The following is a 25,909-nucleotide window of genomic DNA, read 5'->3' on the forward strand; positions in this document are numbered from 1 at the left end:
AGAAATCTATCTATCTATCTATCTATCTATCTATCTATCTATCTATCTATCTATCTATCTATCTATCTATCTATCTATCTATCTATCTATCTATCTATCTATAAGAGCTATATATATATATATATATATAAGGTCAAGTTAAGTTACACCCTGGACAGAGTGTCATAGTTTTCTGTTAATTTGTGTAAACCTCAAACTGGTTATTTTCATTTGGAGATTAATTTCATTCATTTTTTTTCCTGTTTTCATCATCAAGATGGATTAACAGTCCTTCTATTCCATGAAACATATATTTTAAAGGAAAGGGAGGATGGAGCTGTAATTCCAGTAGTGGGTTTTTCAAAGGAGTGTGTATCCATGAAATATTCATGAGCACAGCACAGCTAGGAACGAGGTTGAACTATGCTGTGATGCTTCCTCCATCAGAGGCTAGTGAATTGGGACAGAATGAAACACAGCCATGCTATTGTTAGAAAAAGGGCAACATGTCAAGCAATATGGATGAGATTGAGATTGGAGTCGGCATCATTGGAGTCCACTTCATGTTTTCAGGAATCATGGTAGTTCTGTGGCAGATGGCATCTGCCACGATCATTGTGAGGAGTCAGTGGGACTTCTGTGAATAGATCTTGACTGATCTGAGACACACTCTTACTGTATGTCTCTCCTCTTGTGATCTGCCCAAATGTTATACAGCTGAACACAAGCTTTGTTATTTTCATTTGATCCAGTGTAAAACACTGAACCAGCCTTTTTCCTTATCTAGAATTTCAGGGAACAAAAGTGGATCTACCAAGTAGGATGCTTTAATCACTGTCAGCTGTTGTAATTAGTTACAGTCAGAATGTGAATTACACAATGACATTGTTTTCTTTTTTTTGTTTATGATTGTAAACAAGTCCCATCAAACACAGAGAACTGTTTCAGTGAACTGAAGTCTGAGGATAATTAAATGGTTGTGTTTCTGTGATGCAATGCCTGTGATGTATTGGCCTAGCTAATACACAAATTACAGATTACAAAGTATGGATATTATCATGGTCAGCACGCTGATGTAGTGGGTAGCATTGATGTATTATAGCTCCTTGGGTCTCTGTTCAATGTCTGTGAATGTTTGGGTGCACTGAGATGGACTGAAATCCCATCCATGGTGTATTCATGCTCACTGTCCCGATTCCTAAGTGATTCCTGAAGATGAATGTATGAAATATTATAGTCAAGGATGGCTGTTGCATATTATTTCAGCAAAATTGGTGTGAAATTCACCAGTGCAAAGGCCTATCCCAAACTAAAACATGTATTGTGATGTCACTGTTTTTGTCTGTTTTCCAATCAACTGGAAGTGGAGGAAGCACATATCTGTTTCAGTTTTAAAATGCTATTAGTGTATAATGCTTCTTTACATTTGCTGATCTATTCATCTTCATTTTAGCTATAGTTTTGTCTTCTTTATATTGTATAACACCTCATGAATATATTTTTTACACCTACTGCTGTGTGACGGAAAATATTAATAGCACATGATATTTCTACTGGTGGGCTGGACAAAGTGCTCAGAAACTCATTGTTAATATTCATTGTGCTCTGTTTCATTGACTTGTTTAGCTCATCCAAAGTGCCTACTATTTGTCAGTCAGTAGTAAAATTCTGTTTTCTGTAGTATTAGTTTAAGTAACAAAATAGGCATCATTACTATGTATTGACGAGGAATGATACTGACATCCTTATTTGACAATTCTGTCCATTTTTCTTTCTCTTTTTAGTGAAAACTTCATCACAAGAAAAAAAAAATCTTAATCTCAATACCATATGAAATGTTGAAGCAGGGTACATACAAGGTTATATTATAACAAAGCTGACAACACTAGGGCTAGATGAACAGCTAAGATTTGCAGCAGTGTGACCGATTTGACTAGTTTCTTATTCTGTGATCTTCTGTTATACCAAAGTAAATTAATATATTATTATTGTTCTTATGTGAACTAAAAGGATTTCTTCAATAAATCGATTTATTTAGCAGTGAAAGAGTTCAAACAGTATTACAGAGACTACAGTATGTCTTTTTTCTTACACAACTGCTAAAATATTTAAGTTTGTGTGTGCGTGAAAATGTTATTGAAGATTAATGTATTGTACTTAGGCTTGTCTGTATTTATTTGGCTCTCTGGAAATCTGGACATAAGTCATCCTCTAACCTGCATGAGAAATGGAAAACAGTTAGCTGTGAATGGGTTGTTTGCCCTTTTTCATTATGTAGGGTCTCACTGTATGTGGCGTATCCAATAAAAACCTGCATTCAGGCATATCAGAATGAACTCAGAGGTAAAGTTATTTTTACATAACCACGAGAGTTCCACTCTATTTCTCATTCTCTTAAAGTTACTGAATCTAATGCACCCTTACATAAAGCTTTGTATAGTTATGCATATTTTTGAGTCATAGTCTTCCTTTGTAGTCATTTAATGGTAACACAGAAGGTCTTCCATCTTTCTGTGAAACAGAACCTTTTTGTTTTCTTCTGACATTTCAGCATATCTTGATAAGTCTAAAACAAATTTTATCTGTAGGAACATTATGAATCAGTAATGTATTCAATTGCAGCACTAGCTTGCCAAGACCAATATTCTTCCTCGTCATCTTCTTCTTCTTCTTCCCTTTAATATATCTAGTCTGTTCTTCTATATTTTTAACCATAAACACATTTGTCCTGTGCTCGTTCACACTGCTTACACATTTCAGAAAAATGGCACATAGAAGTCCTCCTTCTTTATCTCAATTTTTTTTCTCCATTTTTTGTTCCATTAGGCATTGTCAAACTGCTCCTATTTTGATAGCTTTCAATCTAAAACCACCAATTTAATGCTGAAGTACTATGTAACAATACAAACTATTCATCTTTTTTTCACACCTTTATCCCTTCTTTATCGATTCTTTTTTTGTCCCTCACTCTTCATCCCCTGCACATTAATTCAATGGCTCTTCAATTTTAACAGCACATTGCTCCTATGCTATAGAAGTTAAAGCCACCAAAGTTGGTATACAAGGCTGTCATGACAATCCTTTAATATTTTTCTCAACCTATAAGAAATGATTTTTTCTTATGTGAACACTTTATTCCAAACCAACTGTCTGAATATTATACATGGAGTGCAGAAATATATGGTTGACATTATTTATACAGTATTTCAAATCAGAATTCTAATAGGCTAATAAGTATAAACACTCAGTATTTAAAATAATTCTGATAAAGGTAGATTGAGATTTCCATAACAATATGTAAAAAAAAAAAAAAAAAAAGAATTCATGGACCCCTTGGTGATGCTTCATGTATCACTTTGATAAACACTACTCTACATTAATTATATTGTAATTATAAGTTGCACAGTCCTCCCACTTGTGTCATCTTCCTGAACCTAACTACAAAAAGACTGTGTTGTGGAATCAAATATTGACCTGGCTACATGATTTGAATTTTTCTGCTTGAAGCTTTCTTTTCTTTTCTTTTCTTTCTTTCTTTTTTTTTTAAATATTGAATTCACTAAAGAAAACCTTCTGATATTAGGTTCTCACATCCCTGCTATTGTTGTTGAAGGATTTAATGCCTTTATTATTCAACATTATTATCTTTTCTTTCATCCTTCCATCCTCCTATTGAAACAACGATTTTTCAAACTAGACCAATAAAATGATACACATATTGAACAGTGGGCCAATATCTTTTATCCCAACATCATTCAACAGAAATGTATTGATTTCACTATTTTGTGAATGTTTGGGTAACAACATACAAATCTAACAAATTCATTATTTTGATAGCACCTTCATTTTATTACCACTGTTAGCCCATTTATCCTCCCTCCTCTACAGCATTAAAAACTATTGATTTCTACACATTGCATTTTCAAGCTAGACAACTCCTATGCATTTGAAATGGTTTTTGGCAAGATAACTGAAAGTTTGATTACAAGTTTTATATTATTGTTTTTGCTTATTGCTGTATTGTTCTTGACTGTTATGCTGCCACCTTTTAAATTTTAGAAGTGGCCCATAAATTGTAAGCCATGAATGAACACACTCCCACACACTCATTTTCAAAATGCTTGTGCAATTGGATAGTGCTGCAATTTAACAAATGCCATTTAATCCCTTAGATGCCAACTGCGTCTTGTGCAATCTATGAAAATTCTGGTTAAGCCTAAATTATTACAAATATATGCACCCTACAATCCACAAGTCCATATGGAAATTGTTTGTCATCAGGGTCAAAATTATTGGCTTCATCTTTTAATATTCATTTGTAGACCAGTGTCTGAAGTTCATTTATTAGATAAACTTTGTCAGCATTTAATTACTGATTGTAATCCTGTAATCTGTTGCTAAGAACAAGGTGTCAGCTGTCTGCAGTGGAAACAGGAACCATACACCAGATGTTATTTGGAAAGCACACAATTCGCAGCAGTGGTGGGTGGCATGGTGGCTTAGTGGTTAGCATGTTTACCTCACTTATCCAGGGTTCAATTCATTCCTATGTGCACAGAATTGTCATGTTTTCCCAGTGCTTCAGGGGTTTCCTTCGGGTATTCCCATTTCCGCCCCAGTCCATTGATGTGTTTCTGATTGGCATCTTTAAATTGTCCATAGTGTGTGAATGGATGGGTATGTTTGTAGGGCACAATGCAGGGTGCCAACCTATCCCCTGGGAGTTCCCTGTTATAGGCTCCAGACACTCTGTGACCCTTTATAAACCGTACAGAAATTGGATGAACTATTCTTAGCATACCAGCAACACCACAATACCATGCTATCACAGTAGCACAATAATATATTTAATATATTATTATTGCTCTTATGTGGACTGAAAGGATTTCTTCAATAAATCCCTTTTATTAGATTGTTTGGTTAGGATTTACTTCAAATTTATGTAAGATGTATATTTGGCAGTGAAAGAGTTCCAACAGTATTACTTTGAAATTACAGTATGTGTTTTTTCTTACACAGCTATTCTCAGCACACCAGCAACACCACAGTATCACAGAATCACAGCCTGGAATGCACTGGTGTGAATGTATGATGTGCAGCAGTGATACTGGATTTTTTAAGTGTCAGCATTAGTCCTTACATATTGTGGCTGATCTGTTTCCCTGCACTATATGCTGTACAGTACATTAATCATCTTCTTGTCATCTAGTTTTCATCACAGTTGGTGTCTTACCACAGCTCAGCTGTTGGCTGGATATTTTTGGTTGCTTTCAACCCAGCAGTGACACTGAGGTGTTTAAATACCCTAGCAATGCTGCTGTGCTTGACACTCCCATATCAGCAGCGCACACGCTACCATGCCAGAACAAAGTGAGTGTCACTGCTGTGCTGAGAATAGTCCACAACCCAAATAATATCTGGTCAGCTGTGGTCCTGTGGTGGTCCCATACCTGCACTGTTTATAGGTTGCTGTACCTAATAATGTAGAAACTGAGTGTATGTCACTGCAGACATAAAGTCTCTTGGATCGCATCTCTTTCTCCTGAATAGAGACATGAAATTACATAAAAAGCTCTATGTATAGTACTTACCTTTGATTTAACCTCAAGGCCACTGAAATGAAAGCTACCTGGCCATTAGTTCTACTCTTGGATTTCTAAATTTATAGATCAATATCATTTTCTGCTTGGGACCACATATCATGGTTTCAGGGCTGGATGTAAGGCAGAGAGAGAAGCTTACTGTGCCAGGTCCTGGGAGACCCTGTACTACTGTATCTAATTGAAATGGCAACCTGAGAGTCAAATCAATTTTTGCAGTCCATGGAGCAGGAAGTACTGGCCAATCTGTGTTTGCGCTATTATCAGATTTTGTTACAATCTTAACACCCTGCACCTTTTTTATTATTTTCTTTTGCAGAGATATGGTGTACTGTACTCAGTGTTTCAGGAAAATTGCAATGTGAAATTATATTAGGACCTCCAATGTGAAGAGACAATCTTCTCCTGAACTGTACCCATTACAAGCAGGGGTCGATTAAATAATTGCCTATTAACTAGTAATTTGTCCACCTTAGGACAATTACACGACACACTGAAATGCCATTATGCATTACTATTAAAATCTTGTAATAACAGGTGATGTCAACTGGGTCCAGACCCATATATTATGCCCTGCACACATCTCATGTGATTTAGGAGTGTGTCTTACAGGCCTTCCAGCTACAGCAATATGAAAAGTCTGTGTATATCAAATACTGTATGAGAAATGTTGCAAATGTATTTCAGGACTGTATAGGGTCACATGATCGTCACACACTGTAATGTCTGCAGTGTTTTAAATAATATGGGCTGTGTTGCTGTCAGATGTAATATGATTACAAAGATTATAAAGACTAATATGATGATATATGACTGTGAAGAAATAAACGTCTATTAAGAGAGTAGTATATTGCTTATTATAGCTGCTTGAATAAACCTAGTTGTGATTTGCACATTAATTGCTGAAAATTTGAGTTAATAAAATAGCACTTGATCCAGCCATTCTTTATATTTTTTTTTAGATTTAATGTCAGCAGTTAACTGTGCACACATTTAGTAAAGTAAAGAGATACTAAATCATGGGCTTGAAATCATAATGTGTGTAATGTAGGCTATTTTATCATGCATTTAATTTGGTATTTGGTATTTGTTTCCATTAACGAAAACATGCTGATGGTTGAGATGGTTGCTGATAGAGCACTCTTCTGCCCGTGCTTACATAAAGTTAATGCATAACTTTAATCCATAAAATTATTAAGATTCTCTTCTCTGAGCTCCTCAGCGTGAGAAAAAAAATTGTTTCATTGTCATTAAATGGATGATATTCTAAATTAATTAATAATGTTGTTTATGTGTTTAATGTCAGCCTTAAAAGGCATTCTGTAGTTAGTGACATTGTCAATATAAATGTTTCACAATGTCAGCCAGTGGAACTAGATTAAATACCAATTCAATACAGCTCAGGATCAGGCTTATTTAATGTATAAACAAAATAAGTTTCATGCAGTAGTAGTAGTAGTGTCAAGAGTAGTGACAAGTTACTAATCATATATTCACATGTAATCGTAATCCACAGTTGCTATAATGAGACTAAATTAATTAACATTAGACAAGTTTTCATTTTCTTGGACACATTTTCAATAGATAACCTGAACAAGCTGCTGACAGTTTAGATAGTGTAGATGGAGTTCATAAGCCTCCTCTATGGATATCCCTATCTCTATGAATAGACATTATTAATTAAAGAGTTAACGTGGATATGCGAGGCATATTGCCACTTCACTGCCAGCCATCACTCTGTTTCTTCCTCAACCAACTACACGTTACAGACAATGTAACCTGATTTATTACAAGATTACAATCCTATTCACAGTACCCTGATAATTTATACATACCTGTTCCCTATCACATTAATCCCTTTACAGAAACTGGATATTGTTCTGTTCACTGCAAATTGTCTTCCAGTGATGATTGTGAGTTGATTATTCTGCCAACGTTCTGCTTTTGTCTGTATGGTCCTGTAACTTTCATGAGTTAGCTCTAGCTGTAGTGTATTCTGTTTGGCAGTCGCCTGACCCTGCCTGGGTCTAACTCAGAGTTTGCAGTCTGGATTGCAGTCTGCTTGATCTTTTAATACACCTGCATTTGCCTGAAAACCCTTTGTGATCTCCTGACACATAAGGTGATTGCCTCCCACTGCAGGACTATTACCTGTATATTTTAAATGGATTTTATTTAAATGGATTTTGTATAAAGCTTAACCAAGTTAAATTAATGTAAGTGTGCTTACAAACCATTTGGAAACTTGAAATTGCAAGTAGAAGGTACAAATAAATTAGCTTTTTCTTGTGCAAGCACTATGATTTCCTTACTTTGATCTAGTCATCTGCAGCAACTAACGTTTGGTCACGTCTTTACTTTTAATTGCCTTTCCAGGCCTTCGTGCCATTTTCATTAGCCAATCATCAATGACTCAATGATCGTGAGTTTGCATGTTGATATGTCTACCCTCTGCACTCAATAACTCAATCCATTTATGCTAATAAAGTTCTTAATTGCATTTAAATCAAAATTTCCCACTTGGAATGATAATGATTAGTAAATCTGGCATTTGCCATCTTATGTTGGAATTGTTAGACAAGATCTAAAATATACACTATATTGCCAAAAGTATTCGCTGACCTGCCTTGACTCGCATATGAACTTAAGTGACACCCCATTCCTAATCCATAGGGTTCAATATGACGTTGGTCCACCCTTTGCACCTATAACAGCTTCAACTCTTCTGGGAAGGCTGTCCACAAGGTTTAGGAGTGTGTTAATGGGAATGTTTGACCATTCTTCAAGAAGCGCATTTGTGAGGTCACACACTGATGTTGGACGAGAAGGCCTGGCTCTCAGTCTCCGCTCTAATTCATCCCAAAGGTGTTGAGGTCAGGTTGAGATCGGGTTGAGGTCAGGTCTCTGTGCAGGCCAGTCAAGTTCATCCACACCAGACTCTGTCATCCATGTCTTTATGGACCTTGCTTTGTGCACTGGTGCACAGTCATGTTGGAAGAGGAAGGGGCCAGCTCCAAACTGTTCCCACAAAGTTGGGAGCATGGAATTGTCCAAAATGTCTTGGTATGCTGAAGCATTCAGAGTTCCTTTCACTGGAACTAAGGGGCCAAGCCCAGCTCCTGAAAAACAACCCCACACCATAATCCCCCCTCCACCAAACTTTACACTTGGCACAATGCAGTCAGACAAGTACCGTTCTCCTGGCAACCGCCAAACCCAGACTCGTCCATCAGATTGCCAGATGGAGAAGCGCGATTCGTCACTCCAGAGAACGCGTCTCCACTGCTCTAGAGTCCAGTGGCGGCGTGCTTTACACCACTGCACCCGATGCTTTGCATTGCACTTGGTGATGTATGGCTTGGATGCAGCTGCTCGGCCATGGAAACCCATTCCATGAAGCTCTCTGCGCACTGTTCTTGAGCTAATCTGAAGGCCACATGAAGTTTGGAGGTCTGTAGCGATTGACTCTGCAGAAAGTTGGCGACCTCTTCGCACTATGTGCCTCAGCATCCGCTGACCCCGCTCCGTCAGTTTACGTGGCCTACCACTTCGTGGCTGAGTTGCTGTCGTTCCCAAACACTTCCATGTTCTTATAATACAGCTGACAGTTGACTGTGGAATATTTAGGAGCGAGGAAATTTCACGACTGGATTTGTTGCACAGGTGGCATCCTATCACAGTTCCACGCTGGAATTCACTGAGCTCCTGAGAGCGACCCATTCTTTCACAAATGTTTGTAAAAACAGTCTGCGTGCCTAGGTGCTTGATTTTATACACCTGTGGCCATGGAAGTGATTGGAACACCTGATTCTGATTATTTGGATGGGTGAGCGAATACTTTTGGCAATATAGTGTATATATATAAATAAATATATATATATATATTTATATTATATTTATTAATAATATTTATATTTTATAAATTGCTTGTTTATGTTTAGCAAACATCGTACAAAAACTGAATGCAGGTCAACATCTGTGATATAAAACCACATTACAATATGGTGTATCACATTGCCATCTTTACATATGCATTTAAGTTCACGCCTCTGCTTTAACAATATCCAAATCTTCTAGTGGAAGATTATGTAAATTACAGCTCATGTTTACTATCATTTCATCTAGCCTGGCTGAGTATGGCCATATGTGCACAGCGTATCTAATGTTCAATACTATGATTACAAAAAAGCCTTTTTGAGTGACAAAAGTACTTCATGAAATTTTAATGGATTCAAAGCTTTTTCTGTGCTTGTAGAACAAAATCACTGCCTTCTCTCCCTCATCCTCTTTCTTTCATTCTCTCTCTCACAAAGACCTCCAAATTTGCTGTCTGGGAAACCACAGAAAAATCAAAGATCAGAGCCAATGCCATGACGACAGCTGAGGTGGTAATGCATTTCATCTTGATAGGAGAAAGAATACTCCAATACCTCAATATTTTCTTTTTTTGTTGTAGATACACATATAGGAATTGAGTAAAAAGCACACTTTGTACGATCAGCTGGACCAAACATATTTTTAATTATACCAATATGGTGAGACGGGTCTTTTAAGCAGACTAGTACCTTTTGATAAAATGATGTTTCTATGCTTGCTCATCTGTTAACATGAGCGTCTTAAGCAGGAATCTGAGTGAGGCAATTTGCAAATCTTATTTAACTTAAAAAGAAAGACTGTTTGCCCGTGAGTAATTTTCATCATTGTTTCCACATTCATTTTGCATTTAACCAGAATTTACTTCATGTGCTCCTAGAATTTGAATGAGTTTCAACACAAGGGCCTTATTAATAAACATATTCTTATTTAAACAGCAGAGCCCTGTTGTGGCATAATAATGACTTCCCCTGACTCAGGTGATGTGGCGCAAGAACATGACCACTAATGAGCTTGTGGAAATCCAAGGTTTAGCAAAGAAATTGTTTGTAATTCTCAGTGAATGCTTCCTGCATTACAATAAATAAAATTATACAGCTACTTAATTTCCTTCATATTTTAATAAATTGCCAATAATGCATTTCTTCTTCTTCTTCTTCTTCTTCTTCTTCTTCTTATTATTATTATTATTATTATTATTATTATTATTATTAATACTACTAATACTAATAATACTAATACATAACATTGATATCTATGTGAGTAAATAACACAAACTCCATTTACCAGCTCTGGTTCCCAGCTCCAACATTATTAAAATATTCTTTAAAAATCATCTTTTTTATGCAGATTCATACAAGTTTGAAACATTTTGGGTGACACATATGCAACGGTTAAGATTTTTGTGTAGGTATATGTATATGCAAATAATTACACACTATGATTTGGTTTTGTATCCAGGTCATTTTACATAATTTCTTTGTACTGCCTTTAATATATTGCATAATGCCACGAATGCTTAACAATTTTTGCTGGTTATGCATTTGTCTAATGTAAAACCTATGGACATGTTGCCTTTTTTATATACAAGTTCAAAGCAGAATCCCCAAAGAGCATGGGTGTCATTACTGGATTATACAGAATAACTTGGTACACTGACAACCAGTAGGAGTGAAGATAGTAGAGAGCTCATGATCCTTGACAAAGAGCACACACTGCTTCTACTTCTACCTTGTATGATATGATGTATACTTAAACTAGACAAATGCCCTTCTTTCCAGAAGGTTTCATTTTAGAGACAAGAAAACTGAATTGTGAATCAGTAAATGTTAGTTGCAGAGCTGATAAACGTTATTACTATGGCAACCAGTAGTAGAAATGCCTACTGGCAACTTCATAGTAAAGCGACTGATGCCTTGCAGCAATAAAATCACAAGCTTATACAACCCTGAATAGTCTACCTCAAGGTCAGAACCATATTACACCTACATCAGTGATCAGAAACCAGGATTAAATGTTAAAACTGTAAGCTACTGATCAGAAGGTTGTGAATTAAATATTAGCACTGCCTAGTTGGCATTCTTTGTCTCTTTAGCAAGGCTCATAAGCATCTGCAATTTCATGTATAAAATACTGATAAACACGTGACTGTTTGTATAGTGAGTATCCATGGTAAGCCATGACAAAGAGCACAGTGAACACACCATGATAAATTGTGAAAGCTAGTCTATCCTCCTGGTTTGTTTGGTAAATGTCAGGAGAGGTTTTAGTTTATGAATGGATGCTGATGTCTGTGGAAAGTGTGGAAGTGTCACAGGAAAGGAAATGTGTACGGTTTCTGCGGTGGCACTGGATTTAATTACTTGTCCTGAGGTTTGGTGGGGTGTGGAGACAGAAAACAAATCTAGTGAAAATATGGATACTGGGTACTGCAGGGGAATTGAGCAGCTATTATAGGGGGATGGGGAGGGGGTGGTTAAATTTGCTCCTGGCACAAAATTATGGTTGCTGGCCACACTGATGTACAGCTACAGAGATGCAAAAGGTCTCTATAACATTCAGCACCAGACCCAAATATCCAGTCTTTGGGTCTTTGCTCTAAGTTGTTAATAATGTGTGACACTTTCAGTAAAGCTATGTAATCAGTGTTTTAAGTAGGAGATATAGCTGTATGTTAATACTACCGTGCAGCTGAATCAGAATCATGAATCAGAAGGTGTGCATTCATAATTTATAATAGCTTGACTCTGACAATAATTCTGCCTATAACATAAATGACAGGTTTATATTAATATGTGTAATCGTTTCCATAGTAACAGCTCATTCACTTGTATGGCTGATGCTTCACATAATTTAAGGTGAATAATACATGGATAAAAATCACGTTTGCACCACTTTTTGGAGTTTTTCACAACTGCTAACATCTACATCTAACATGTAAATATATACTGATTTCAAAAGTTATAAAACTGTATTTAAGGTCACTAAACTACATTTAGAGGTGTAGGGTTTGGAATCATTTTCAGTTTCTACTCAAATGAGTAATTTCCTGGACAGTTTGCAACATATAAACAATGAACAAACCATATTCTATGTTAATAAGTGATATATAAGTTCTCTGCAAATTTTCTTCAATCGTCAATCTTCAAGCTCGGCATAAATGTTTAGCAACACAATGTATACCCGCCTGCCACACCCAGATAGCATCCAATAACCTGCACTGAAAATGAGCAGGAGTGATCCAGAACATGTCCTGGCACCTTCAGTAGTGTGAAAAGTATAGAAATGTGAGTTTTCTGCATGTAATGTTGCGTAATGCACAACAGGAACCAATCTCCAAAGAATAAAGTCCAATGATATTTCACAACTAAAATGTAAGAGAAAATCTTGTGACAAATTTAACAGAAGTCGCCAAGTTTATTGTCCAACGTGCAATCTGATAACAAGATGAGCAAACACTGGCTATGTTTACATGCCATGCAAAGTCTTTCACAAATCTCTTTTGAAATTTCTATGTGTTCTAAAAACAATCGAACAAACTTACTGTATCTATTATATTTATCTCTCCCCATTGAATAGGTTAAAATTTGTGCTGCACCTAGTCACTAGAGGGCATCTGAGACATTTAGTTTCGCTTTTCAGCCATGGTCATGTTGCCCATCTTATTATACGGTCTATGATATAAACAAACAGATTTTCCAGGCGTTCCTCAGAGATGCTCTGTAATGTATCCTGCAGGACTTCCTGAAGGTTAGAAAAGCAGCTTAGACACCTTTCTCTAACCTTTCCTTTCAGCTCTTACCAGACTGGCGTTATTAGGTTAAGGTCGGATGACAAGGCAAGCCATTCCATTAAAAACAGCACTACTTTCTTCCTGTTGAAATATCTCTTGCACAGCTGTGAGATGTGGTTGTGGTTGCTGAACATAAAACATTGCTTGGAAAATGCAAAGAAAACGAAGATGTACTCTGAGACCTTTGTTGGACAGTATGACAGTATTCTGTCCCCTGATCATGCACCTTCTCGGACGATCACGTGCATGTGGGTCATTTCATTGAAAAAAAAAGTCTTTTAATTGAGCTTAAAGCTCACATTTATTCAAGTTCATTTTAAAATGCAGATAGATCTCATTTTAGATAAACCATATCATTATGTGAAATCATATCGATGGGACTCATGAGAGAAAAAAAAGATGTTAATTTAATTCATGCAGTGTTTGTCTTGGCTTAACCTGTCACTCCATTATCTCTCACAAGAGGCATATTGTTGCAGTCATTGTGTCACTTGCTCTGGTCTGTCATTCATCACTAGTAATTGCTGCTGTCAATTTCTGGCCTCAGGGCATCTATTCTCAGCATAAAGCTGGAGAGATCTGCTTCTGCTATGGGTCTTGGTCCTTGAGAAGTCTGATCTTGGTCAGTCTCTAATACATATAAATTGTAGACACCATTACTTACATATTAGTGATGTGGTTATTGAAATGTTCCATTTCACAATAACAACTGGTTAATTAGGCAGAGATTAAGCATTTTCAGATAATCGGCATCAGCCAATCAGCCTGTAAGCATGGCTGATTAATAAAAGTGCTCAAGCTTTCCTGTTCATCTACACTGGCAATAACATACTGCCTCTATTTGGATGTAGAGGAATAGCCAATTCAATTTGGATTCAGTTGTATCTTCTAAAAAAATGCTGCTACTACTACTACTAAAAATAATAAAATATAACTGTATCCTTTTAAACACAATGAAACACCTCTGAGGAAAATGACTAGCACTGGAGTTCCTAGAGGATCAGATGGTAAGAGTTCATTCCTTTAAAGTATGAATTAATTTAAATTAAACTTAGTTGTATTTACACCATTTATATCTGTGTTTACTTTAATCTCCATATAATTTGCTTGTTCCTGCTGTGTATTGAGAAAATCACATTGAAGCTAAAAGCACATTTGCAGCAAAAGTCAGTCACTTCAGGATTTCAGTTTTTTTTTTTTACTTGGCCACAAATGCTAGATTTTGCTGCAGCATTTTTTCAAAATTTGAGACACACAACTGGAGAAATAAACAGGATTCATTTAAACTACTACTATAATTTTAAACTTATTACCATTAACCATAAAATACGACCACTGAAAACACATATGTAATTACTTTCCATGGTACTCGTGTTCGACACACGTGAATCAAAGAGGCTGAAAATGTGATGGTGTGATGATGTCACACCTGCAGAAAGTCTGCAGTAATATGGAAAAATTGCAAGCTCCACCGAATTTCGCAGAGTTTGCTTGATTTTGTGTTAAACACAAAATCCTAGAGGGACTGGAAAGAGTAATGCTTTGCAGCGATTCTAATTAGTGAACATCAACATTAAGCAGCATTATGTATTGTAGATAAAAAAAATCTAGCAATGTTTACACTTTTCATCAGTATTACTAAAGAGAAACCATGTAAAATCTGAATCTAAGTGAAATCAATCTAGTTGAATCTAAGCTGATTTAATCTAATTTAATGAGCTGACATGGACATTCATTCTTCACACGCACTCACATGTGTATCTGCTCTAAATGGTAGATCATAATTGTTCATTTTTGTTCACTTTGTGCTGATTGATTCTTTCACAAATGAAAAACAAGAGAGAGCAAAAATTGCATTATTAATATTCACAGAAACTACTAGTAAGTACTGCTGATGTCTGAGATATTTACTACAGCAGAAATGTTCAAAAGCAAATATATGGTATTTATTAGACTGTTCTATGGTATTTGAGGGGGGGAATGTCCTCCTGACTTTGTACATACTGGCATAGACCACTGAAAATGCATATCGGTCAATCACAATAAGAATACAGCTGGACTCTATTTCCAGTGTTTGTTTGTTTTTTCTCAGTAGCACTGATGCGTCAACTGCTTTCACAACAAATTATATTTGCAGGACTTCAGGCACCATGTTCACATGTTAAATCCCAACCTATAACAGCAAAAATTCATCTGTCTAAAGAAAAATCTGTACTATTTCACGATTCATTTACACTGTCAAAAATAAATACTTGATGATGTGGATTTCCATCTCACCAGTCTGGTTTACAAACATTACACGTGTAAATTTAATTAAATAATTCTTACTTTTGACAGTTTGATGGTTAAGTGATTACAAGCTGAGAACAGACAGACCTTCAAAGATTAATCCAACAGGTAGACATACAAAAATCCAACCATAAATTCTCCATCTGTGGCAGCACGATTAGCAGTGAAAGAGTCAAATAAGGATGGATTGTGGAGGGGAGGTGAGCAGGCCCCCTGAGCTAATCACCATAATTAAGCAGGTGGTATTTTCCCTTGCCAATATTTCACCCACAGTCACCATTGAGCGGTCTACGCCACAGAGGCTACTTTGAATAATTAATGTTCCTCACAAGCATCCATAATTGAGGCCTTTCTCCGTTAAACGTCTAAAGAAGCAACATGGGAGGCGTACTGTATCATTCTGACTGACTTTATCGTGATCCTCACGCACATACTTATAACTCTTATAGGTTTATATAAATCAAAGGTTAAGATGATTATAAACTTAGTTTAACTGAGTTTTGTACAAATGTCTGTAATGCACAGTGAAATACTGTTACGATTTCTAACATGAAAGTCACATTGTCACAACCCAGAATGTGAATCATTTTTCATTGCTTTCCCACAAAATGCAGTCACTGAACACGTCTTCTAACATCCATGAACTCTTTTATCATTCATACTCCACTACCTGCAAAATATTATATATTTGCAGCAAATATAAATGCGAACACACTGCTTTTTAAACACATTCAAAACAAAATAAGAATTAAACGATAATCATTTCCAACATAGCTAATAGCAATTTTTGCAGAAAACCTAGCCAGGTGCTCTGTTTTTAGTCTTGTTGCCTTCATTTAGTAAAAGGAGCCAGCCTCAGAATGATTCTGTTTGAAAACATGGATCAAGGAAGACAGATTGGTGAGGAAAGAAGAGTGGCAGTGCAAGGGAGAATGATCTATTTCTGAATAGATATAGAAGAAAATAAAGGATTTTGAAGTAAATTGCAGCATGTTCTATAATGAAATACTGATTATTGTGAAAAATCATCCAAATTTCAAAGAACTCTTCAAAGTTCATCAGTTATTTAATACTCCCTGTTAGTGTTTTTTTTTTTTTTTTGGTCAGTGTGTTATGAGTGATAATGTATGCTTTCTGAATGAGAATTGCTGCCAGTCAAAGCTTATTTTGACGCACGTAAGAAGTGTTTTGGAGTTTTGAATACATTTCAGAGGTGAGATTAACTGTTTGGCTAAGATTTATGTTAGCAATGTAGAATGTATCAAGAGTTTTGAAACGGTGATTATGCACAAAGTTTCAGTGTCCTTCAGTGAAAACATTCATATTGTGTGAGTTTCTCCTGTTTGAAATAACTGTAACAAGACAATGACGCTGTAGGTGCATCAATCTTTGCCTGCAGCTGCATAAAGGTTTCTTACATCTATGCAGCAACAAAAGCCTGGGAGAAAAGGTGAGGCTGCATCTTCTGGTTTATGTATTGCTTTAATGGGATCCCTGTGGAATGTAGACTAGCGCCAACAGACACTGTAATACTGCAAAATAGTGTGTGTACATTCGTCAGTGTTTCTACATTTAGTGTGTGTTTATATTATTTTTTTTTAACCTTGATATCCATTAATTGTTTGTAAAAAAAAAAAAAAAAAAAAAAAAACAACAACAAAAAAATGGCAGCACGGCTTCTTTTTATTGTACAATTACAAAAAAAGCACTAATTGATGAAAAAGTTTCAAATGTTCATTACTAAATAAAAACTCAAACTTTAAATCCAAATGGCTGTAGGAGTCACATCTCACAATTCCACAAGATCAGCTGGGTAAGATTATTAAAGCAGCTTAGTTGAAATGAAAACCTACGTCTGCAGTGGTCCATGTCTGCAGTGGTCCATATATATATATATATATATATATATATATATATATATATATATATATATATATATATATATATATATATATACACTACCAGTCAAAAGTTTGGACACACCTTTTAATTCAATGTTTTTTGTTTAGGGATTTATTTTCTACATTCTAGAACAATACTGGAGATTTCAAAACTATGAATGACAACAAAAAACAGTCAGTTGTTATTTTAAGACACGAAGGTCAGGTGTTCTGGAATAGTTCTTGCAAGAACAGTATTGTCAAGTGCATTTGCAAAACCCATCAAGCACCATGATGAAACTGGCTCACATGAAGACCATCCCAGTAAAGCAAGACCAAAATTTACCTCTGCTGCAGAGGAGAAGTTCATTTAGTGTTACCAGCCTCAGAAATCACCAATTAACAGCACCTCAGATTAGAGCCGTTATGAAGGCTTTACAGAGCATCAGTAGCAGACATATCTCAATATCAATTTAAATAATATAATAAAAAAAATATACATTATTTGTGAAAGAATCAATCATCACAAATTGAACATTTAACAATTAAAATAATCGGGTTGGTTTGTAGTACTGTTAATTTTGGAAATGTATTTTTAAACTTAAGCATCAGTCTGTACTGTAGGTAGGAGAGGCGAATAGTTAATAGTGTTTAGCTTTTGAACTCAAGCCAAGTTTCATATGAAGTTCAGTTCGCTTGTTTTCTATGAAGCTTATCCTTTGTAATTTTATAGAATCTTGAAATTGTTGATTCTTTACGTGAACATAAATGCAGCTCCACGTGAACATGAAGCAAACTGCAGCTGATTTTTTTCCACAACAAAGATTTACGTAGCATTACGAGAGTTTCTCACCTCTGCTAATATTGGTGGGACTATGATGTATGAAAGTACTTAGCAACAGCGTCCAGTGCGGCAGCTGGTTTCCTTAGATCTCTATTGCCTTTGTAAAATGAGTCCTTCTCGTTCTGTATGATTAGCATATGGGACTTGTTATGTTTTGATTATGTTTTCTAAAAAAAAAGAAAGAAAAAACATAAAAGTGTTAAAAATCTGAAAAATAAAATTGTTTGAAAAAAAAATTCATAACCTCACTTTTCAGTGAAATCCAAATTGCTTAGATACCTCCAGCTCCCACTCACTGTGTGTGTGGAGTTTGCATGTTCTCCCTGTGCTTGGTGGGTTTCCCCCGGGTGCTCTGGTTTCCTCCCACAGTCCAAAGACATGCTTTTAGGCTGATTGGAGTCTCTAAATTGGCCGTAGTGTGTGACTGCGTCAGTGAATGAGTGTGTGTGCCCTGAGATGGGTTGGAACTCCGTCCAGGGTGTATCCTGCCTTGACTGATGACGCCTGAGATAGGCACAGGCTCCCCGTGACCCGAATATAGATCGGATAAGAGGTACAGACAATGAAAAAATGAAATTTTTAAATTTCATTCAAATAATACTAAATTCTTAGTATTTTAATGAAATATTTTGGGACTTTAAAAAACAATTAATTAATTTGCTAATTAATAACATAAAACATGTGCACTATTGTCATGTCTATGGCAGAATCAGCATCAAACGCCATATCCCAGAATGCACCCCGAGCTACCAACTTGGACTACAACACCCACACACCATGTTTAATGTCACAATCACTAGATTATTGATCACACAGACACTCGTACTCAATTAGAACCATGTCTATGTAAGCACACTACTCTCTCTCTCTCTCTCTCTCTTTCTCTCTCATCCCGAAAGCCATTATTTCTGATTGCTGTTCATGGTAATTTGTTTCTGGATTGTTTACCTCAATTGTGATTTTGTCTTGATCTCTAATACTCTGTTAGTTCATCGCCTGACCTCACACCTGTCTCTCCAACTTGATTACGACTAGTGTTTTAAATTTGTTTGTTGTGTTCACCAGTCCTTTAATTACCCCCATGTTTATATTGCATGTGATTTTAAAGGGTGGGTGGGTGGGTGGGAGTGGGTCTAAATGAAGTTAGCCTTAAATAAGGCTTTTATAAACTAGAACAATTGATAACATGGACTGTGCAAAATAATAAAGCACTGTCTCTGCCAAGTAATGATTGGTGGCTGCCTTACACATGAGTGTTACTAATAAATCAATAGCTGTTGCTGATTTTGTTGAGCCTACTTGCTTGGCTGGAGTCCACTGTGGTGATTATATCCAAACTCCTCTTTGACTCTGACACTGGATAAGCTGCACTCCTGCTCCTCAGCCCCTGACAGAAAGCATGCTGCTCAGAGGAGATAATGAACTGACAATGACTTATCTTCCTCTCCTGCCCTATGTAACCCCTACATATTACTTCTGATACCACACATCCAGCACAGAATAAGGTGCTAGCCTTCATGTCTTAGAAGATTGGTGAAACTAGACTTTATATTATTCTATGAAAGTTCTGTTTGCCCATGCAGGAAGGGCCAAGCCTGGGATATGAGTCAGATACTAATTTAATTCAACAGACCAGGTGTTTAGTTTCTATAATGCGGCTGTTGTAAGAGAGTCAGAAACACTATAAGGATGCCACCTGATGGCAGTTTCTCCCTAAGATAAGCATGACTAGACACCATTTTCAGATAGTATGGGACAGATAAATCTTCAAAGGTCAAGAATAAAGTATAGAAATATCAATGAGAAAAAAATGAATCTTACTGAATAGTTTAGTGAATTATCTATCTATCTATCTATCTATCTATCTATCTATCTATCTATCTATCTATCTATCTATCTATCTATCTATCTATCTATCTATCTATCTATCTATCTATCTATCTATCTATCGATCGATCGATAGATTTAAGGTACCAAGCAAGTAAGAAAAACATTTCAACCTACAAGCTGTTTGTCATATATCTAACAGCACAAGCAGGAACCTCATACCTTAATGAACACTAAATTCATATCTATTTACAGTATGTGTTATGTGTGTTAAGAGTGTGTGCATATGTTTCAGTGGAATGGTGCAGCCTACAGCAAGATTGACACTTGCACAGGTTTCAACACCAAAATATACATTTCCTTCAAGTTTGACATAAATGGCAGACTCTGTAGGTAGGTCAGCTGCCAGCAAACTGAAATGTCTTGCTTTCTGTCACTCATTGTGTATCTCAGTATGTCCAGCCCAATAGGCTGACATTTTTAATTACATTTCTTCACACCTGTAGGTCAGATGAACATTGTCTCTGAAAACCTCAACCTCAAAAAAAAGAAAAAAAAAGAAAGGGAGGTGGTGGGTGGTGGTAGGGGTGACTAAACAAAATATTTAATAGCATCAGTCCATATTTTCTTAACATTTATACCATCAGGAAGTTGACTTTATACAAAAGTGCTTTGTCGCCTCAAGTGAAAACATATCCTCACTCTAGTACAAACAAGTCAGGATCTGTCATTACTGAAGTTGGTACTGAAAGAAAACAAGTCATGTTTTTCTCTTAAAACTGTGGAGGTACACTGAATACATTGTTCTAAATATGGAAGTAGGCTTCTCACTGAATCATTTTATCCAGTAATTTATTAATATTAAATGAAAATTGCCTCCTTGCTCATGCAATTGCATTAGAACCTTTCCGTACAACACCATTCACCAGTCTAATGCCTGTTCCTAGCACAGGACCAATCTGTTTTGTTCAATAATTACGCAGAGTTTTTTTTGTCATCCTATTCTTGCAGCTCAGCCATTTGCTGCTCCACTTAGCTTGACAGTAACAGATGTGAAAATTGCATCTCCTATCAGAGTAAACAACAGCTGATAACAGTCGAGAAACACTGTTAGATATGGAAGAGGCATATTTGTTTCAAATTAGTTTATCTACAAGCCTCTCCATGCCTGCAAGCAGCCACCAGCTCCAGCTGTGAATTATGAGCTCACCATAACATGCAAATAGGAAGTATATATAAGTGAGGAATATTGTACTTATCATGTACAGTTCAGCAAATGTCAGAGCTCTAGTGACTGCTTCTGCATAACTGTAATGATAATACTGATAAGCATTAATGTTATTACTTAATTTAAAGAGAGGATAACAGTTATGTTCATAATGGCATTGAGTCACAGGATAAATGTTACAAATTTATACAAACACACAAATGGGTTAAGCTTCTGCAAATCATTTATTTTAAAGGTAGCTATTATGATTAAGTGCCCATTAGGTTCTGATTATCTTCAACTGAGGATGCATGCATACTTAAACTGAGCAGAAAAAGAGCTTGGCTATATAGTAATCAGTAATACTCAATAAAATAGAAAATATAGTAGAAAAGTCCCAGTTACATACAATTCCTTGCTTATAAATCTCCAGATAAGCAATTAATGACTAAAATTTAACAGTTACCTTTTAATGTCTAATCATTGATGATTAATTTATGGCTATAGATGAGACACTTCAATGTGGGTGTTTTTGTCACAGTGGTGCTTCACATTACCATTTATGCCAGATGCATTCATGGATTTTGTATCGATCAGAAATCTGTGTTTAAACTGATCAGATTTCCATCTGTCTTTAACATTTTTTTAGCTAGCATTCTGCTAAATAATTTCAATAAATGCATGTGATAAACTGACACAGAAGATCAGACCTGCTACAAAAGCCATTTTGGTTTATGATTGGTTTATTGTTAGATAACTAGAGACACTTAATAATGTCCAGTTTTAATTTCATGCCATAGGTTTATTCATTCTGCTATATATTTTACTAAATGACTAAACATAAAAAAGTCAGTGAAAGAGCAGAAGTAAGAAGTAATAGTGGAGCATTTATAATATATTCAGTGAGGTCCACTTCATTGTAAGCGGTAGGTATGGCCTGAGGCATGAAGGTGAATGAAATACATGTAAATGATTATATAATATTCAGATTTGCCTATGTTTTATTTAACCCAAATGCAATACAAGAGAAAATACCAAATCATTTGAAAGAGGAAAAAAAGACTCTAAACGATTTCACGGAAATTACCATAAAGGTACCTTGACCATGTCTGTGTTACCACACGTCCATCTGCAGTTGTCACGTTCAATGTCCTGAGAGCTGGTTTTCTATTTGGTGAGTAATGCAAAAAGATATTGAACCTGACACAATTGGCCAATGCATATTGAAACAGATCCTCTGTCTGTAGCTGTGCAGGTAGACATATGTTTTACATAGCACACATCTGTTGGCACATTGTGGTGAGAATGATGACATCAGATTGGTGTGAAATCATGTTGCCATTTTGAACCTGCTGCTCAAACACAAGGGTGATAGATTTGACAAGCAAGTGTAACCTTTCCTTTTCTGGAAGTGGATCTTAAAGATGGGAGGTGGTAAAAATGCTAAATACTGCCTCCTAGTATAAAACATTTGAAGAAGTCCTCTACTAGTCTCAAGAAGGGTGTTACATTTTCTAAAGCAAATCCAGCAAAAAAAATAAAAAATGTGTGCTACTAATAACTAAGATGTCAGTAACATTCACATATACTTGAAGTCTTCTATACCTTACAGCATCTCTAAGAAAGCAGGCACAGTAAGAGATCTCTGTGGTTATTTGTCTTAATGAGGTACCTTGAAGGCTGTCAGATTTATGCTTGGAAGGGTTTGTAGGAGTAGAGTATTTAAAGCACTGAATGAGGTTGTGAATCTCTGCTCTCATCCCCAACAGATCCCTCAAGTGAGCTATGCTTCCACAGCACCAGAGCTGAGTGACAACACACGCTATGATTTCTTCTCTCGAGTGGTTCCTCCAGACACCTACCAGGCCCAGGCAATGGTGGACATTGTGCGACACATGGGGTGGAACTACGTTTCTACTGTAGCATCCGAGGGAAATTATGGAGAAAGCGGGGTGGATGCATTCATCCAGAAGTCCCGTGAGGATGGTAAGTGTCAGTCTGTTGCCTTCATAGTTATTAGTCTTACTGACCTCCTCCTTACGAAGACTGGGTGTTTTAAATAAGGCTCATTTTTTGGCATTGTTAACTAATGACATTAATTAATTTTTTTCCTTTTGTCCAACTAAGAGCAATAGCACCACGAATGGTCCTAGTAAAAAATAAACAGAATGGTATGAATTAGAGGGTGTGGCTGATTTACAAATGAGAAACTAGATCAAACTTTGTCCAGTAAGTGTGAAAATTCTGTGTTTTTTACTATATACATAATAGCTTCATGTAGTGTATATGATGAAACTCTGTGCTACAAGGCTCAATCATAATAGTTTAATAATATTAAATGAAAGTTCCCGATAGGTAGTACAGTCCTTTTAGCGCATCCATTCAATTTGACTCTTATTTAGCTTTGTTTCCAAACATGATGTAAAGGTTTTATGGGAAATTGTTTAGAAAGAAATGGACAAATTTTTTGACCAAGTGCGTGGAGCTTCTAAATGGTTGATTAGTGGACAGCATGTTTGGCTTGCACGTCTGGGGTTGAACGAAAATGTTGCACGAAGGGTTTTTGTGTGATTTGATTTATTTGCTACTATGTTGTATCCTTGCAAGCCTCTAAAGCTATAGGTATCTCTCAGCAAGATTGCAAATTCAGTTGATTGACAACTTGGAAGATGTTTTCTGCCTATTGTCAAAGGAAATATTTGGCTTTATCTCTTGTCACAGACCCACCTCTTGATAAAGCCCACTGTCAACATGCTCTCCCAATATCAAATGGGGGCAGAGTGCATAGGCTCTTGCTTTGAAATAAACACTACTAGAGATAAGAGCAACAGTACAAACAGGCAAAGAGGATCATTTAAGTAAGTAAAGATCTAAAATTTCACTTAAACAAACTCCAGCATGGGTCAGTGATTTCCCTGCTGAATCACACCTGATTCAACTCATTAATTAATTAGAAAGGTTAAAAGATGCGGTTGAGCAGAATAAATAAGTAAACTTAACCTAATGAACCTGAGCTAGACTTCCTGTGTGCTCTCTTTTCCCTGCACTGTTAAATAGCTAATATACTAAAACATTAAATTGTTGCATATACAGAATTAACTTCATTTATTTATTATCTTCTTTGATATGCTCTATACACATCTTACAAGATTTATTTTCAGTGAAGGAAAGTTTTCATGAAATCTCTCAACCATTCAGCCTCTACGGTCACCATGAAGGCATTTGTTAGCACATTTGTTGGTTTGCTCTGTGTAGAGACAGTACACAGACACACACAATGAGCACAGTGGTGCTGTTATTTAGCAAAATAAGCATCTCAAGCCTTTGTGCTACAAAGTGTGCACGTGGGTAGCAGATTTGATTTGAAAGTATCAAATTACATTCAACAATGAGAAAGACAAATCAATTTGGAAGCCAGGAAATATTTAAGCACCATGAAATTAAACTGCAATTTATGGAGAGCTGAAGTAATAAGATACTCTTTTGCAGCGAATGTATTATACTTCTTATAGCCTTGGAAAACAACAATGAGCCAAGCAAAAACAGACAAGCTCATATCCCAAAGGTGGCATTTATTTGCTTTAAGCCAATACACTATTCAAATATAGTTCCCATTACAATTCCCAGAGAATGAATATTATCCAAACATATTTCACTAGGTGTTGAATGAGAACAATCTCCATAACCCTTCAGGGGCACAGAGCAATAGCTGTGTCACACTGTGTAATATTACCCTGAAATTTTCTATGAGAATCATACATTTTACTACCTCTTTCTTGCATTGAGTGAAATTGCATTTTAGTAGAACAAATGGCAGGATGCATTTTATCACATGGTAGGGAAACTACCATCAGCAAGGTAATTATTTTCAGGGCTACATCTGCACTAGCTAGATTTAGGATAGCTGGTGTAAGATAGAGGGACACATTGGGGCTGGGATCCGTCCCCCTGCCCCCCTAAAAAAGTGTCAGACCTAGGAGTGTAAGGCATTTATTCTTATGCAGGTGGGAGTGTGCAAAAGGAAATAATGATTTTTGGACAAAAAGAGATAACACCTAATCAGAAACCAGAGATTACCACCTGCCCTCTTGTTTGCTTGGGGTTTTCATCAGCTCATGCATCCAGGGTTCAAAAGTTTGTTGGAATAAAGATTACCTAAATGAGCTTGTTAAGTGTAAATTGGAATTAACTGTTTCTGGCATTACTCTTTTAAGTTCCCAAGTCTTTTTCTATTTAAATGAATAAGCTTTTCCGCCCGGCAATTGCTATTTCTTTAATGTTAGAAATGGAATGAGGAGTGAGTAAAAATAGTCAATTGCATAGATAAAGAAAACTATCTGCTACATTATGTACATTTTAACATGTGTTATTGCATAGTACTTTCATTTATTATTAATACAGGCAAAACCCGCAGCTCTACTATAATAAAAAAAATCTTAGCTTAATCTAGATTAATTCTTAAAAAATGCCAGGAAAGTTAATATATGCTTGGACACAATGAGCAGAACCATCATGAACCATCATAGGTTTAACTTGCTAAATAATGACAAAGAATTGTGATCCCAAGACATCTCAAATTTTAGTTTAATTCATACACTAGAATTTCATGGTCAATTT

General features: G+C 36.1%; 1 protein-coding gene across 3 annotated transcripts in view; it reads left to right on the forward strand.

The window, feature by feature from the left end:
* grm4 (glutamate receptor, metabotropic 4) overlaps positions 1-25,909 on the forward strand; it is a 149,037-nt gene that overhangs the window by 80,491 nt on the left and 42,637 nt on the right. For all 3 annotated transcript variants that reach the window (XM_058402072.1, XM_058402071.1, XM_058402073.1), the window contains one exon: positions 23,062-23,278. In XM_058402072.1, the coding sequence (XP_058258055.1) occupies positions 23,062-23,278 (217 nt within the window). The remainder of the gene's footprint in view (positions 1-23,061; positions 23,279-25,909) is intronic.

The sequence above is a fragment of the Hemibagrus wyckioides genome, linkage group LG11 (genome assembly GCF_019097595.1).
Source record: "Hemibagrus wyckioides isolate EC202008001 linkage group LG11, SWU_Hwy_1.0, whole genome shotgun sequence".
In the NCBI taxonomy this organism is placed as follows: Eukaryota; Metazoa; Chordata; class Actinopteri; order Siluriformes; family Bagridae; genus Hemibagrus; species Hemibagrus wyckioides.